Source organism: Pleurodeles waltl, chromosome 5, assembly GCF_031143425.1.
Source record: "Pleurodeles waltl isolate 20211129_DDA chromosome 5, aPleWal1.hap1.20221129, whole genome shotgun sequence".
In the NCBI taxonomy this organism is placed as follows: domain Eukaryota; kingdom Metazoa; phylum Chordata; class Amphibia; order Caudata; family Salamandridae; genus Pleurodeles; species Pleurodeles waltl.
In genome coordinates, this window is record NC_090444.1 from 1,766,071,421 (window position 1) to 1,766,087,271 (window position 15,851).

At 42.3% G+C, this 15,851-nt stretch overlaps 1 protein-coding gene across 3 annotated transcripts in view; it reads left to right on the forward strand.

Moving 5' to 3' along the window:
• The window catches only part of TMEM63A (transmembrane protein 63A), a 304,333-nt gene extending 289,321 nt beyond the window's left edge, over window positions 1-15,012 (forward strand). For all 3 annotated transcript variants that reach the window (XM_069236185.1, XM_069236186.1, XM_069236187.1), the window contains exons 21-23: window positions 1,371-1,486; window positions 5,658-5,717; window positions 10,224-15,012. In XM_069236185.1, the coding sequence (XP_069092286.1) occupies window positions 1,371-1,486; window positions 5,658-5,717; window positions 10,224-10,376 (329 nt within the window). In that variant the 3' untranslated portion in view covers window positions 10,377-15,012. The remainder of the gene's footprint in view (window positions 1-1,370; window positions 1,487-5,657; window positions 5,718-10,223) is intronic.
• The last annotated feature ends 839 nt before the right edge of the window (window positions 15,013-15,851 follow it).

A 15,851-nucleotide genomic window follows, 5' to 3' on the forward strand; every position in this document is an offset into this window, starting at 1 on the left:
GAAAAGTAGTATATTTGGAGGGGGGTGGTAATCTACTTCGCTATAGACCAGTGCCTTTTCCGATGTAGCCACCAAGTATACATGCTTATCAGCAAGTCTACCAATTGTTTTAAGGATGTAGTATCACCTCCAACACCCACCTCCTTAAGTCACTGAAACCTTAATAAGCCCCCACTAATCAATAAGGTACGTACCAACTTAGTACTTTCCAGGGCAGTGTTTCATTTATTGTAATGGCATTTGCAGGGGTAGGAATTACAGTGAGAGCGTGCCAAAAGAGCTCAAAGCAAGTGCTCAAAATTACACAAAATAGTGTGTATTCCAGTGTGTATGTGACTGGTGGCTTCAGTGGCATTAATGGGCCACCTCTTCAGTCAACCACACCTGGCAATACGATAGCAGCCTCACAGCATTATCCTGGACAGTAAACAGGAGATTGGAGCAGCTCTGCCATCCCCGTCAAGGCTACTAGCAGTCAGAGAGGCCCAAGCACAGCAAAAGGTTCTCCTTACTGGATCGCGTTAGCTTGAGAACTCTGTTGCTCTCTAGGTTTGAGCTTTACAGAGACGATCACATAATACATACAAACTCAAGCTCGATGAAAGGTGAAACCTTATGTTGTGTCATGAACCAACTAAATGAGATATCAATGCCACAACAGAAGGAAGTGGTGGGAATTATCAGGAAGTCAAATTCATTTTTCCAGTCTGTACCTCTGAGTTTCAATTCATGAAATTAAGTGAACTTCAGTATTTATTAAAATGCATATCCTTGAAATATGCTGGCTGACGCCTGAAATTCTATTGATAATTTTTTTTTAAGTGTCCTCAGAACACTGATGTCGAAGCAGATGCAAATCCTGCCATCACATATTACTATGCATGGATCTTCCTCTCTAACATATTGTAGTAAGGAGTTGGTAGTGCAACAGAATCCAGGGTTCTACCAAAGAATGAGTGTGTCAAAGAGCAGTACGCCATATTTAATAAAACTCCAGTCCTTTTGGTCACCAGGCTATTGTGCTCACCCTCAAAAGGAGTTGAGCCAGCTCACCGAGTGAAGCACATGCCGCTGACGTCTTTCGTGACTTGTGGGCAATGAATTAGATTTTTCTTGCAAGTTCAGCTCTCGGACTATCATCCTCTTAAGGTCTGTAAAATGAACACTATATTTTTGGGTAATTGTAACATCTGACACAAGAGAGCAGCACGTGTAGAGCTGATGGCGGTGTCAATGACATGCCTGTACAAATAGTTGGCAGTTCAAATGTTGCACTTTTAGCATTGTAGCCTTCTTAGTTGTTTATCTTATTTACAAGACAAAATGTTCTAATTATTTTTGTTAACCATTTGTTTTTCATTTCATTGTAGGTTTCAAATCCCCCACAACGCTCTTTACATTACTTGTTTTGGTGATGACAATCTTTGTCAGCCTATTTTATACCTGCTTCGGCTGTTTTAAGCATTTGAGCCCACTTCATTACAAGGTAATGGTCTGGTTTTCTGCAGTTACTCAGAGAAATAGTAGGTAGGAATCATGCATATTTGTAAAATGTTCAGAATAAATGTAACATTCATTAACAACATTATTCAAAACATAATAACCAATGAAGATAGTCAGTGGTCTTTGTTTTTAAAGATTGCAAGGTAGTGCTGCTTGACGTTGCAAAAGACAAAGTCACATCTCATGAGCAGTGGATCATTGTGCTTTTTCTTATGGGAAAGTTTATGGGTAGTTAAAGCCTCTGGGTACATTTAGAGGTTGGTGATCTGTACGCTGTCATTTCTTTTTGTATGTTAATGTTGGAAAACTCCCAAGCATGATGCATCTGTTTGAAACATGGAAACAACTTGCTCATCTACTGACTTGTAGTAATCATTCAACAAAGGAAACATTGCAATATGGTACATATATGACAAAACTGGCATTAAACATGCAAGGAAGTAACAGACAAAAAATGATGTCAAAAGGTAAACCATAAGTGATATCCAAACCATAGAAGTAAGACAATGCAACGTGGAAATGTGTAGGGCAAAACATTTGCACACCCTAGAAAATAGAGGGTGTATTTAATATTGCAACACATTTACAATTAGTTACTTATGAAGAGTTTTCTAAAGCAGTGACCCATCACCTTAATCAGTTCCGGATACTAAGAAGGTTAGTGTCCAGTGGGATCTATGAGATGGCCCTACACCTGACATTCATCAGTGACTTCCCTAATGTGGGGTGTTTAATTGCACTATATGATCCAGGACCCCACAATAGTTTCAGCACTTACAAATATAAATACTTACCTAGTTTGACTCATTTGTCTTAATTAAACAATCTATAGGATATAATCTACATTAATTAATTCTTTAAAAAAGATGTTAATGCAAAGAATTCATATGTCAACACATGCTGCGCTTATTTTATTTAAAACTGATTTGGCATACAATTTCTACATCTGTGTTTCTGTAGTTTTTCAGTTCCATTTTCTAGGCAATGCAATGTATTTTTATTTGATATCCTGTGTTGTGAAATCTGTAACTACTTCTTGATTTTGTCTAGCACATTGTTATGAAATATATTACTCTACGGATTGCCTTTTAAGCAATGAATCCTTTTGCGTGAGACGTAGTCCACCTTTCATTGAGTTTGTTACATGCTTCAAAGGATTAGACATCTTAAACTTTAGCTGTGCTTGTGCACTCACTGTTAGTAAAAGTAGTAATATTTTCATCATCTTGACAATGAGTGAATGCCAAGAAATAACATGTAATGCTTTCCAGTTGACAAAATGCACATTTTGGTAATACTGAAAACCTAAGTAGATTTGCATTTTTAGATCTTAGTGTTTTCAATAATTTACTTTTCTGTTTAAATGTGTAATAGCCTACTTGCGAATGGTGTATTCATTGGCAAATTCAGAAATTCACATGCAAGTGTTCCATATGTACTTATCACCTTTTTTCACAAATCGTTAATTTGTTATGCAATATTCTTTAATATTAGAACAATGTAAAGGGCTCATATTGTCTTTAATAGTGCTCAGTGTCCATAATTAGTCCAAGTTGAGATTTTTAACCCATCATCTTAAACAGAAGTCTGCCTATACATTCATCCCCCCCACCCAAATACCCTAGTCTGTCCAACACCCTCAACTGAAGCTGGAGCAAAGTCTGAAGTACACATGAATGAACACTCTCAACACCACCCATCCCATCTCCTCCACCAACCTAGACCAGAAAGTCTGAAACTTCAGCAATTGGATCATCAACTGCACCAACAGCGTCACTCCCATTGGCAACACCACCACCAAGCAGGCTAACTGTTACACTGAAGACCTCAGGACCACTAAACAACACTGTAAGCAACTGGAAAGGAGATGGTGCACCAGCAAGGACACAACCGCCTTCAAGACAGCCCTCAACCTCTACCACAGAAAATTGAGAGAATTTAAGAAAAAGGTCTTAGCCTCACTCATCAAGTCGAGCTCCAATAATAGCAAAGAACTCTCAACATCGTCAAAGAATTATTCAACCCTTCAGCTGCAACAAACAACATTGCGCCCTCACAGAAACTCTGTGACATCCTTGCAAACTTCTTCCACTACAAGGCTGCCAACATCTACAGAACCTTCAAACCCCAGCACCAAGGCCACAAGGCCACCGACTTCTTCAAGCAACATAACGACCCTGCTACAACCACAGACATTTGACTAACTGAATGAAGCCATCTCACCCCACAGGACACCGCCTCCATCATGAACTCTGTACACTCAGGGGCTCCAACCGATCAACCTTAGCGAACCTAGACTCAGCCACATACTTACCACCTTGTTCAGCACCTCAGTTGCAATGGCCATCTCCGCCAAGGACTGGCAAAAAAAGTAAACGCCCTACTGCAGAAACCATTGGCAGACCCCAGCGAACTCATCAACTACCGACCAATCTCCCTGCTCCCGTTCTTCGGGCAAAGTATTAGAAATAGCCATCAACCAACAACTCTCCTCACATCTGGAATGGAACTTACTACTCCTTCCAATCTGGATTCTAGAGCAACCACAACACAGAGACGGCCCTCATCACGAGTGCCAACGATATTCAAGCCGTTCTCAACAGAAGAGAGAATGCAGCTCTGATCCTCCTAGACCTCTTGGCAGTCTTTGATATAGTCTCCTACCACACTTATCACAAGGCTGCACACCATAGGCATCCAGGGAGCCGCTCTCAGAAGGGTCACCTTTTTCCTCACCGGAAGAACACAAAAAGTCTGCCTTCACCTCTGAACCCAAGGAAACCATCTGTGGAGTACTCCAAAGATCCTCTCTCAGTCCCACACTCTCCAACACTTATGACGCCTTAGGCCAGCATCATCATGACCCATGGACTCAACATCATAGCTTACGTTGATGACGCAAAGCTCATTCTCTCCCTCGACGAAGACACTACCAATACCAAGACCGTCTTCCACAAATGCATGACAGACGTTGTCAAGTGGATGAAGGACAACTGCCAGAAGCTTAACACGCATAAGACAGAGGTACTGATCTTCAGAAACAAAAACTCCCTATGGGACGCATCCTGGTGGTGCTCAGAACTCAGACCTACTCCTACCCCCACAGAGCACCCTAGGAACCTAGGCGTCATTGTGTACAGCAAGCTAACCATGACGACTCAGGTCAGCTTCGTTGTCTCCTCATGCTTCGTCATCTTCCACATGCTTTGTAAGATATTCAAATGGCTACCCCAAAGCGGAGAGCGCACATCCCTCAGGCCCTCACCTCTGACAACTACAGACCATACGGAATGCCACAGCCAAACTTGTCCCTGATCCTCCCCAGATGAACCCACATCACCCCCTACCTCGGAACTCCACTGGCTCCCTGTACAGAAAAGATGCCAGTTGAAGCTCCTGACGCGCATACAAGGCCACACACAACTGCAGACCTGCCTACTTAAACCACTGCGTAAACTTCCATCAGCCACCCAGACACCTCCGCTTCCGTTTCTCTAACCCTCCCTCCCCACATCCAACGTAGCAAATGCGTAGGTCACTCCTCCTCCTACCTAGCAGCGAAGATGTAGAATGAGCTACCCTTTCATCTCTGGACCGCTACATCTTTTCCAGAGTTCCAAAATTCCCTAAAGACCTGGCTGTTCAGCTAATCAACTGGACCCTACCATCGCCTGAATATCCTAAGGGGTGACAAGACGCACTCTACAATTCTACTGATTGGTTCAAAGTGTAAAGAAATATTTTGATGTTTTTTCTTTTTGTCATTATCTGTGTTTAGTCAGAATAATGAGTCTTCTCCTGTTTGAGATCTCCACTATTTGTAAGCATAAATATCTCCAGATACTTATTCTGTGAGTCAAGATATGCCACTCAAAATTTAGTACATCAAACTTTTTGTTCATCCAGATGAGGGTTGGATGTACAGAATATAACCTGTTATTCAGAGTTACTGGGTAACTCAATAAACACTGGCTCTTGTGTGCACTGAGTATATGATTTGCCATTTGCTTCCTTTTTTTAATCACATATTTAAACATTGCTGATGTTATTGGCTGCCTTAAAGAATGAATGTTGATTTTGAAAGATACGGGTCACCTATGAGGTCTTCCTATTTCAGTAAACTACTCATAATGGTGTATTATTGCCTTCTCTAGGTCGAGGAGCCGCCAAATGAATTCAAGGGGTTAAAACAAGATCATTTCCGTAAACATAATGTAAGGATATTTACTTTTTTTAATATGAGTATTTGTGATGTTTTTACAAGCTTGGTATTTTGGATTTTTTTTCATTTCTTCATGAAATCACCACTTACATGTCACATTTATTTTCATTTTAGTGGGAATGTTAGTATAGTCAGTACCCAGTCCCAGTGGCATGTGGAATGCCTTGCATTGATCAGTCAGTTACAAGCAACAGGTTGATGTGACTGGTGATGGACGGGGAACATAGCGCACGGTAACGTAGGGAGTATGAACAGTGGAAGCACACAGTTACCAAGGCAACGTGTGACACCCGACGCTTAATGAATACGTAATCAATGCTTGACTTGTCGTCTGACACACATTCGTGGCGTCACAGCTTTTGTGCACTAGGCCGGACACTATTTTTACATCAGTTAGCCACCAAAGCAGTTATCCTGTATGTTTTGATAAAAAAAAATTCCATTGGTCGCTGTGAAAAATGAGATGGTATTAAAACATCTTTCTGTGTATTATGAACTACCATGTGGAGGATCTCTGAACATTTTGCTGTTGACTGGTTGCCAAGAAGTGGAAGCCACATGTCATCTTACTCCATGCAGGGTTCGTCTCACCTGCACAGCATCCGTATTCAGTGATTGTGGTTTGGGCTGTCGTGATCAGACTTTTCTAAAACTGAACCGATCAAAAACCGAAATTCTCCCAGTTTCCACAAGGTCTCCAAAGGATCTTATTCTCTTTGGCCAGAATCTATGGGCAACCGTCTCAACCCCAGCATCTGTGGTATGGAACCTACGCTTAATCCTTGACTCACAGTTAACACTAGATGCCCGGATCACCTGTGTAAGCATGTTATGGTTTTGCCATCTGAAACAGATTAGAAGAATATTCCCATTCTTGACTTTTCCACATAAAGTCATAGTGGCCTAACCCTACATAGCAGCTCAGTTTGATGATGGAAAAACAATTTATTTCAACGTGTGAAGAATTATATTGCATGTCTCTAATACATTCAGAAATCCCTTACTGGACTTATCTTTAATCTGAAAAAATCTTACCACGTCTCAAAATATAGACTATCAGTAGTCAAAAGAATCCAATTCATGATGGCATGCATTCTGCAAAAAAAACTACGATGGAAACAATCAAACTTTCTTTGCACATAAACTACAGAAACCTCTGTCCCCATGCTCTCTCAGGTCTTGAATTAAATTCCAATTTGAAGCCCTGAAAAAACAAATTGACACACTGAGAGGCAGACTTCTCGGTGATAGGCTCTAAATTCTGGATTTCTTGCCCTCCTTACCTGCGAACTAAACAAAATCTTCTGGAATTCAGGAAATCATGGACAACTTGACTGTTTAATCTATAATGTTCGCACACAATAAGTGACAGTCGATCCCAAAAAAATCTAGAGACTGCTAGTGAATGATGGTTGTGCTTTACAAATATACATACATGAATAAATTATTGGAGACAACTGTACCAAAGATGGACAGACAACATATAATTTTGATGGTCTTTGACACCAGGAGTAGCTCTAGAAGCTGATATACATTATTAGAGAGGGACAAAATGCCAGACACACATGCATCCCGGCACATACCTAAATGTGCACACTTTTTCATTCTGGCTTTTACAGTCCCAAACGTCAGTGATTGTGCTCTGACTACTGCTAGCATCCTTCTTTCCTGGCCCATTGTTAAACACACACAGTGAGACTGATAGAGCAGTGCTTACAACATGAGAAAACTACTTGCCTTTGCTAGATTGAGAGAGGACATATATTTACATGCCATATGCTCAGTGTTTGTATGGTAGCCATTGGTTTGGCTGGCTGTCACTGCAAGGGTCTTGAAATGAGTAGTACTGACCTTTTTAATGTCATAACCACCTGAAGGATGAACTGGGCTTGGCTTCATCTCTGAGAGCTACTTCTAGGATGCTGGTGGGCTACTGGTAGTTCATGAGCTACTTGTTGGAGACCCCTGTTTTACACACTCTCAAGGGTAAGAAGAAAAAACCCTGAAGGTTAATGAGGACACTGTAGCAGTAATCCAGTTGGATTTGTACCTTAGTGTTGGTAAGGGTCCAAGGCAGTTGAATGTGCAAAGCGAGGCTCGGACTTGTGGCCTTTGAGGAGATAGAAGTGGGAAGAGTTAATGAAGGAGGGCTTCCACATCCAACTTTGGAGGTGTACTCCAGCGGTTTGCACTTAGACTGAAGAGGTTATGATGTCAGAAGAGCAGAAGGTCTAGCCTACCAGTTCTTGCCAGGTAAAATCCTGGTTCAGCAGTACCACAGTAAACATCTTTGTGTCTGCATTTAACTATAAAATCAGTCTGTAGGATGTACACAAGAACGATCGCTGCCTGGCTTGGGCGTTACTGAAATTGTCGCACACAACATCGATTCGATGAATGAATTGAACAGGCGTGCTGACGTTGGGATTAGGCAATGACATACTGTCTTGTAGAGTGATTGTGTGAATCCATTGGGGTTGGGTATTTATTGCATTTGAGCCAGGCGGTACTTCAGTCACCTCTTCCAGCCTAACATGCACCACTACGGTTTCTGCTTGCATGGTGGAGCGATGCTGTATTCCAACAGGCTCCAAGTCTGGGTCTGGGACAGAACTCCGTAAAGGCATTTGCTACACTTTAGTAATCTCAGACTATGTCCCCAGAGGGTTTTCTAATTTACAAGACTATCTTGCATCATATTGGCTGTGGCTTTACTGCCCAGCAATGTTGTTCCCACAACCGTAGTAGTGTGCTTTATCCGTGTCTAACATTTCAACTTTAATCGTGATTGCGTCAAATCTTATCGGAGCCTGTCAAGCATATGGATCACTTCTAGGTTCTTAAGCTGCACCATCAGCATTTGCCATTTCTCTCCCCCATCCTTGTTGATCCCCACACTTCAGCCTTCAGTGCATCTCGCAGGGTTTCCATGCTGACATTATCTGTGTCGCTGCTGGCGTGTATTGCCAAGTGGTAGTTTGGATCCTTTCTCTAACCTTCCTGCCTGCGATCAGCCCATCTGTTGATCCAGCCTTTTCCTGCGGCGGGGCCTGTAGGTGTACATAGTGTCATTGACATAGGTGCATGATCAGAGATAGCTATGTGCCTGATTTCTGCATTGGTAAGCTGGGGTCTAGTTGCACGTATTGTTAGGAAATCGTCAAGTCTGACGTGCAGCGTGCCGCTGAGAAACACATGTTGTCCATTGTTTCGGTATGATGAACTCTACAGATGTCTATGAGGCTCAGCCTCTGTACGCGCGACTTACCATCTCCCACGAATGCTTCTGTTTGTCCTACACGCTGTGCTGACCTACCTGGAGGTTTGTTTTTATTACAAATGTAAGGTGGAGTGGGGGATGGTGTCCAGAAGAGGTTTTAAAGGGAGTGTGGGGGATGGTGTCCAGAAGAGGTTTTAAAGGGAGTGTGGGGGATGGTGTCCAGAAGAGATTTTAAAGGGAGTGTGGGGGATGGTGTCCAGAAGAGGTTTTAAAGGGAGTGTGGGGGATGGTGTCCAGAAGAGGTTTTAAAGGGAGTGTGGGGGATGGTGTCCAGAAAAGGTTTTAAAGGGAGTGTGGGGGATGGTGTCCAGAAAGGGATTTTAAAGGGAGTGTGGGGGATGGTGTCCAGAAGAGGTTTTAAAGGGAGTGTGTGGGGTGGTGTCCAGAAGAGGTTTTAAAGGGAGTGTGGGGGATGGTGTCCAGAAGAGTTTTTTTTGGGGGGGTGGGGGTGGGAGGGGGCAATTGAGTTGTGATAGGGACATCTTAAGGATTCTGAGGGCCCTGGGCCAAACTTATTTTGGGGGCCCTGTTTGGAACGGCTTTGCTTAAGGTGGGAGGGTGAGGTGCCACTGCGGCCAGCGAGGAGGTAGGGTGAGAGTTCTAAGGGTGCAGCAGGTCCGCAGACGGGCTCTTGTGGGGAGGAGGTGGGTGCAGTTGAAAGAGCACAAGTAGACCGCATTAGGAGCATCCCACCACATCTTGGTCTCTGCCACTCACGGTGTGCATTTGCAAGTGATGCTTGTTACCAGGCGGGCGACAGAGAAAGTCAAAAACTCTGCTGCCGCCTGGCTTGTTGCTGACCCTCTTTACTGGTCCAGCAGCAGCGGATCGCCAATCCAAGAAGGCTCGGTTTATCATTTTTTATGACATACATTTTTGCAGGAATTTTTACAAAAGTGCAAATTTTGCAACCTTTTTCAAATTCCCAAAATGTGAAATTCTGAGGATGAGGGGGGCAAGGGAGCAGGAGGGCAGGGAAACCTTGTTCTTCCGTTTGCAGTAAGTAGAGAATAAAATGAAATGGCACTATTGAAGAAACATACCAAAAACGTGAAATCTGTAAAATTAATCACAGCAATACCAAGCAAGTTTAGGTGCAATTGTAAACATATAGTGTACACTATTACATTAATAATATTAGGAAGCATATTCATGTTGGTAGAATGAGGATATTAATGGCAGACACAACGAATAACAAAATGTTTTTTCTAATTTCAGGTTTATGTTCCAAAAGCTTTGCTGTCCGCGGGTCCTGTGCCGGCTGCGGGTGGAGCAGGGCTGAGGTCCTACGGCACCATGGAAGACGCCTTCACGCCAGTCACAGACGACGACACGGCTCAACTGGTGGATGAAGATGAGAACATCCATTAACAACTTCTCTGTCGTCCTTAGTTCAGACCTGAGATGTGCCTCCTCCCTGGGACTCTTTTACTGCAGCTGACTCTCAAGCTCCAATGGTTTCCAGTGAAGAGGCAAAAGGGAAACAAGTCCCAAGCGTTGGGATCCTTTTGATTGGGAAACAGACAGGCACTGTATCCTTGGAGCACATGAGCATGTCAGAGACATGGCTCCCACAAAATGCCAGTGGAGAGGTGGCTGTTGGGGTGCGGAGTATTCTACAGAGAACTCTGCCCGCAACAAAGGTCAAGATACTTCCTCCGTCCAACCTAGTACGCTCCACTCCTACTCCGGGAGTTGTCTGAAGTGTTACATTTATAATTCAGCTGTCGTTGTGTTATTTTTAAATTATTCCAGCTGAATACTGCGCTATGAGAGACAAAACAAACCACAAGCCGGAACAGATTTATGGAGCAATGTTGCAGGTTCTGACATCGACAGTCACGGCAGAAATGGCCACCAGGTGGCGCTAGCCTGCCGCAACCTTACTATTGAAGCACCAGTAAACTTTAATTAATGCCAATTTTTACTCCGATTTAATGCACGAGCATTGCACATAGGCCTTTGTTTTTGTATTGCATTCTGGTCCTTGCAGTCCTGAGTTTCTGATAAATAAGCAGAACTACAAGTCCTAGAATGCAAACATGCAAGCACACATGGGGAACAGAGTAACTTGGACGCCATGTGGCTGCTTCAGGCATCTTTTTTGCTGCACACTAAATTTGCGAACACCACAATCTCACCTTTAACACAAAGTCCAAATCCATTTTGGCAACTTGCAGTGGAGAAGTGAGCAAATATACTGAGCACCAGTCCGAATCGCAGCAAGAAATTTGGACGAGGGTAAAACCGAAAGGAACAGGTTTTGAGGCCACTATTACACATTTATTGAACATAAAACTATTTTTTACATATGGGAAAGTGTTCAATAAGGAAAGCATGATCAATTAATGAATTGACATTGTTGAAAGAATGCAGAGAACTGATTTATCTTTAAACCTAGCCCCATGTTTCACCTATGTAAAGTTTACCTGCTTCATTTCGTACTGTTTATGCCCTGGTACGAAGCTTTACATTAAATCATTGTTGCTCAGTTACCTATTATGCGAGTGGCCAAAATGGTGAAACGTGAATTTTCCATATTTTTTGCACCAGCGCAAACATGTACTTAATGTAGCCCCTGTAGTTTGCCTCTGTCTGTCACTGCCTTAAAGGGCGATTCCAAAAAGGAGTCCTCACCCTGAGCCCACTTAGAGGCATTCGAATGCCACAATATGAAACCTCGTTTTTAAAATGTTAGGTCTGAGTACTGGTAATTACACACAAAAACAAAAGGTGACCTCACACTCACTTTGCACAACTTGCATCTCCTCTACAGCCCGCGTCACCTCTCTCCCTCCAGTGGTATCACTGGTTGCGAAAATAGGTCTCAAAGGGGTAGAAAAACTTATAAGTGCTTCTAAAACCCACACATAAGATACATTTCTTTGTCACGGATGCTGGTTATATAAAGTCACACTGCATGAATTGAATGCAATACTTCACAGATCTCGCCAAAATAAATATGTTTGCACCAAGCCACTGAAGGGTTAATTCTGTGCAATGTTTGCTGTGCACACACTCTCATCTCCCTGAAGCGATTCCCAGGTAGGAGTCACTGCAGAGGTCCATGATGACTGTATCCCAGACACATCGTAGGATTACCTTGTCGCCAATTTAAGTACTAGGATCCTTATGTCCCAGACCCAAATCTGGTCTAAACGTGTCCCGAAACAGTGTTAGGACACACATGCATCGCAGTGCGTTATTGTGCCAAATAGATATTCAGTTAATAATTGTTTTTAGAAAAACAGGCAGATATCATCAAAAATACCTTTGAACCGCTAACTCACTTTGAGGTTTTTTGACTTGCACATTGGATTCCCTAATAACAGGAGCTTTTGTGCAACCTTCAACGCATCAGATATTTTGCATGCGTACAGATGCCCACTAGCTTCTGTGATGGAATTCTTCATGCTCCTGCCAGACTGTGACCGTAATCACACACCACCAGCCAGCTATTTTGCCAGGTCAACCAGTCAGTCAGTACTGTGCTGTGTTCTGCCCTAAAAGACAGTACCGTAAAGTACCTGCCCCTCAGCTTAGCCACTCAGCAAGCACTGTTTAGCAGTCCCCCCCAGCACCTAAATGATGTGCAATACTCAGTACATGGTAAGCAGCAGCTATCTCCGTTTTGACATGAGATGTCAACCGCCAGAGGAATGAGTCGCCTCCGTAAAGATATAATGTAGCCAAATCCTCAGGTTTCCCCTCTACCGAGCCAGTACAACTCCACCCCTCCCCGAGAGCGATGCATTTATCTCCAGATTACTACTGTACAAGAAAAGGCAACAGTGTTACAAATGTTGCACATCCCTGTCTTCAGAGCGTTAAAGTAAAACACATCCGTGGTGCACGAAACGCTATTGCCACCTTGTGTCCCAGCTAGACCCCTGAGAACGTTGATCATAGCACAAAAAGCTTGATAATATATTTAATAGTGAAGTTTTCTAAGTGTATAAATATGGTTCATTTTTTACTGCAAGACCCCTAACTATAGTTGATACATCTAACAGTATCATATGGAACAATATTCTCCCCCTCTACAATATTGAAATAGAAAATCATCCAGAACTTCGTGTAGTGTTGTACGTAGTGTTTTTACTACTTCTCAGTACAATTCAAACCAGTCATTGCAGATGATATAATGATAATATTTAGTGGACACTTCAGCCACAATGGCAGATCCTTACCGTGGAACATTCACTACAGCAGCACGCCACAGTCACGACACGGTTGTTTCTGGGACGTGTCCTGGTCTAAGGCTGCTTCGTTCCTTTTTACTTCTTGTTGACCTAATGACCTATAAGGAAAGAAAAGACTTGGCCTACCCTTCATCTGTTCTTGAGATATACAGATATAGCCTTGAGAAAGTCTTCTGTTTGGGACAAAACGTGTTGGCTGAAGTGTGTACGAACTATCGCAGTACAATTCAAACAAATTGTTACAGAAGTTACAGAGAGATAAAACACTACCTACAATACGAACATGAAGTTCTGGATGTTTTTCTGTTTTAATATCGTACATTGAGAGAATAATGTTCCATATGATATTGACTGTATCAACTATAGTTATGGGGCCTGCAGTAAAAGTTTTAAAATTATGCATACACTTAGAATGCTCTGCTATTAAATATATTAACAAGTTATCTCCAGATAAACCTGCAAGTTATGTTATGTTATTGGATCTTATATAGCGCCAACTACCCGGAGGCCTCGTAGCACTGATCAGACTGATAAATTTGACAGACTGGAGGAATCCTAGACTTCTCTAGAGAGGGGGGAACTTACTTACTGGAAGTTAGAATAGCCAGGTTTTAATGGCGTTCCTAAATACGGTAACTACACCAGATCGCCCTGAGTAACTCCACGCTGCAGCACTAGCACGCTGACTCCATACAAAGATCAACATTAATTTTTAGCCCAAGATTAATGGGGTAAGGATGATGTCCAGTTGTTGTGTTCCTTGGCAAGTAGTCACTGTCAATCATAGCGCTTCCATAATATGATACAAAACGTATTATGTATGCATATAGTAGGTCGCTGAATGTCACTGTTAATGCAAAGCGTTCTCGCAACAAATCAGTTTAGAAAATGTGGAAGTAGTGAAATATCCACGACTTCATCTTTGATGCATCTCTTGGGGTCAGAACAGTGTAATCCTTTGGATTTTAAAAACAAAACAGCCAATTATCTGCCAAAAATGATTGCTCACATTCATGTAATGATCAACGGATTAGAGTGTCAAAAGTGGCACTGTCCACACTTTTTCTGTGCTAACAACAATGCGTGAAATCCCCAAAATTGGCCACTTACAATTTTTTATGTGAAACACCTGAACTTTTATATTCAGAATGGGTGGTAGTGATTTTCAACTTTGGCCCCTTTAAAGTTGATGATAAAGGTTTTGGACATTAATTAATTTGTTAGGGAATTATTTTCTGCTTTTGTATATTTATTTCTAAAGTTGCTGTTTTGGTCCTTGTGGCAATTGTCCTGGACCTTCAATAGTGCCAGAGTGAGAATCCACATGTGTCTGCACGGTACACAACATTTGGGTGTACAGAATCGAGTTTAGGTCATTGCATTGACAACTATGATTGAGTCCCCTGTACTGTTACTGCAAGGAACCAAAGTTATAATCTTTTCAGTAGAAGCAACTTCTGGACCACAGTTCAAGCACTTTTCCGTGGCAATGCAGTGTTACATGAAGCATCCTAGCCATACACTTGATATGCAATGCCCACTGTTCTTCAGGGTTTAAACTAACAAGATGCAAGGTCTGAAGGTATGTTTATGTATACATAATATGGTTTGACCAAATCTGCCTGCATCTAAGTTTCTTGAATTTGTGTTTTTATACAGTACTCCAGAGTATTCAAATGAGAGATCATGCACAGTTGTAAATGTAGGAAATATACTTGTTTTAATGTAAAATCAAGCAGAATTTCAGATTTGAATAAAGCAATTGTTTACAAACGAAAGAAAACTAAAATGTTATCATAAAAATAGACTGTATGTTGTGGATACATCTTGAAATCTGAGAATGAATATGTAATTCTAAGCTTGGAAGGCTTTCATTTCAAAGAGTTGCACAGTTTTTATTGGCCAGCCTTCTACGTTCGTTGCCACTTTCTTTCACCCTGCATGGAATTTCAGGTTCAGATTTTGGTGAAATGGAGCAGCCAAGATCGATTCCTTGTAAATGTGATACCTAAATATTTAGGGGCCTGTTTATGACTTCCGTGGCGCAGCAAGTCACCGCGCGGCTCCGCCCTGCGTCGCAGTGAAAGGGCGGGAATGTGCTGTATTTATCTAGTAGGCACATGCTTGTCCTTTTCCCTTACACTGGTGCAGGTTTGGCAGCCTAGTGTTTGTAGGCAGGATGTTTTGTGCAGGAAGGGGCACATTCCTGCCCAAAAACTATACTGAGAAGCTTCTGCAGCACACATAGAAAGAGGAAAAAATGAGGAGAAAAAAATCTCTATTTCTCCTCGTAAAGCCTCTCCTGAAGAGGCGTATCTTTTTCCCAGGTTAAATCAGTTTTCGTAAATCTGGAAATTTGTAAAAAAAAAAAAAAAAAAAGCATGGGGGTTGCGTGGGAACATCCATGAAATGCATCCCTGGTGCAGAGTAATGCAAAACAGTGACTTGCGATATGTTGCATTACTCCAGGTTTTTTAAATCATTCAAAGCCATGCAAAGTGGCTTTGCGTGGCTTCAAAAATATGACTTAAGGTTTGCGTCGCTCTTTCACCATGTTGCGTACATACATAGGCATGCTGGCGTCAGTTCTTTTCTTCCTGTGTCAGCCAGCGCAGATTCGAGGAGAGCTACCCCTTCACTGTTT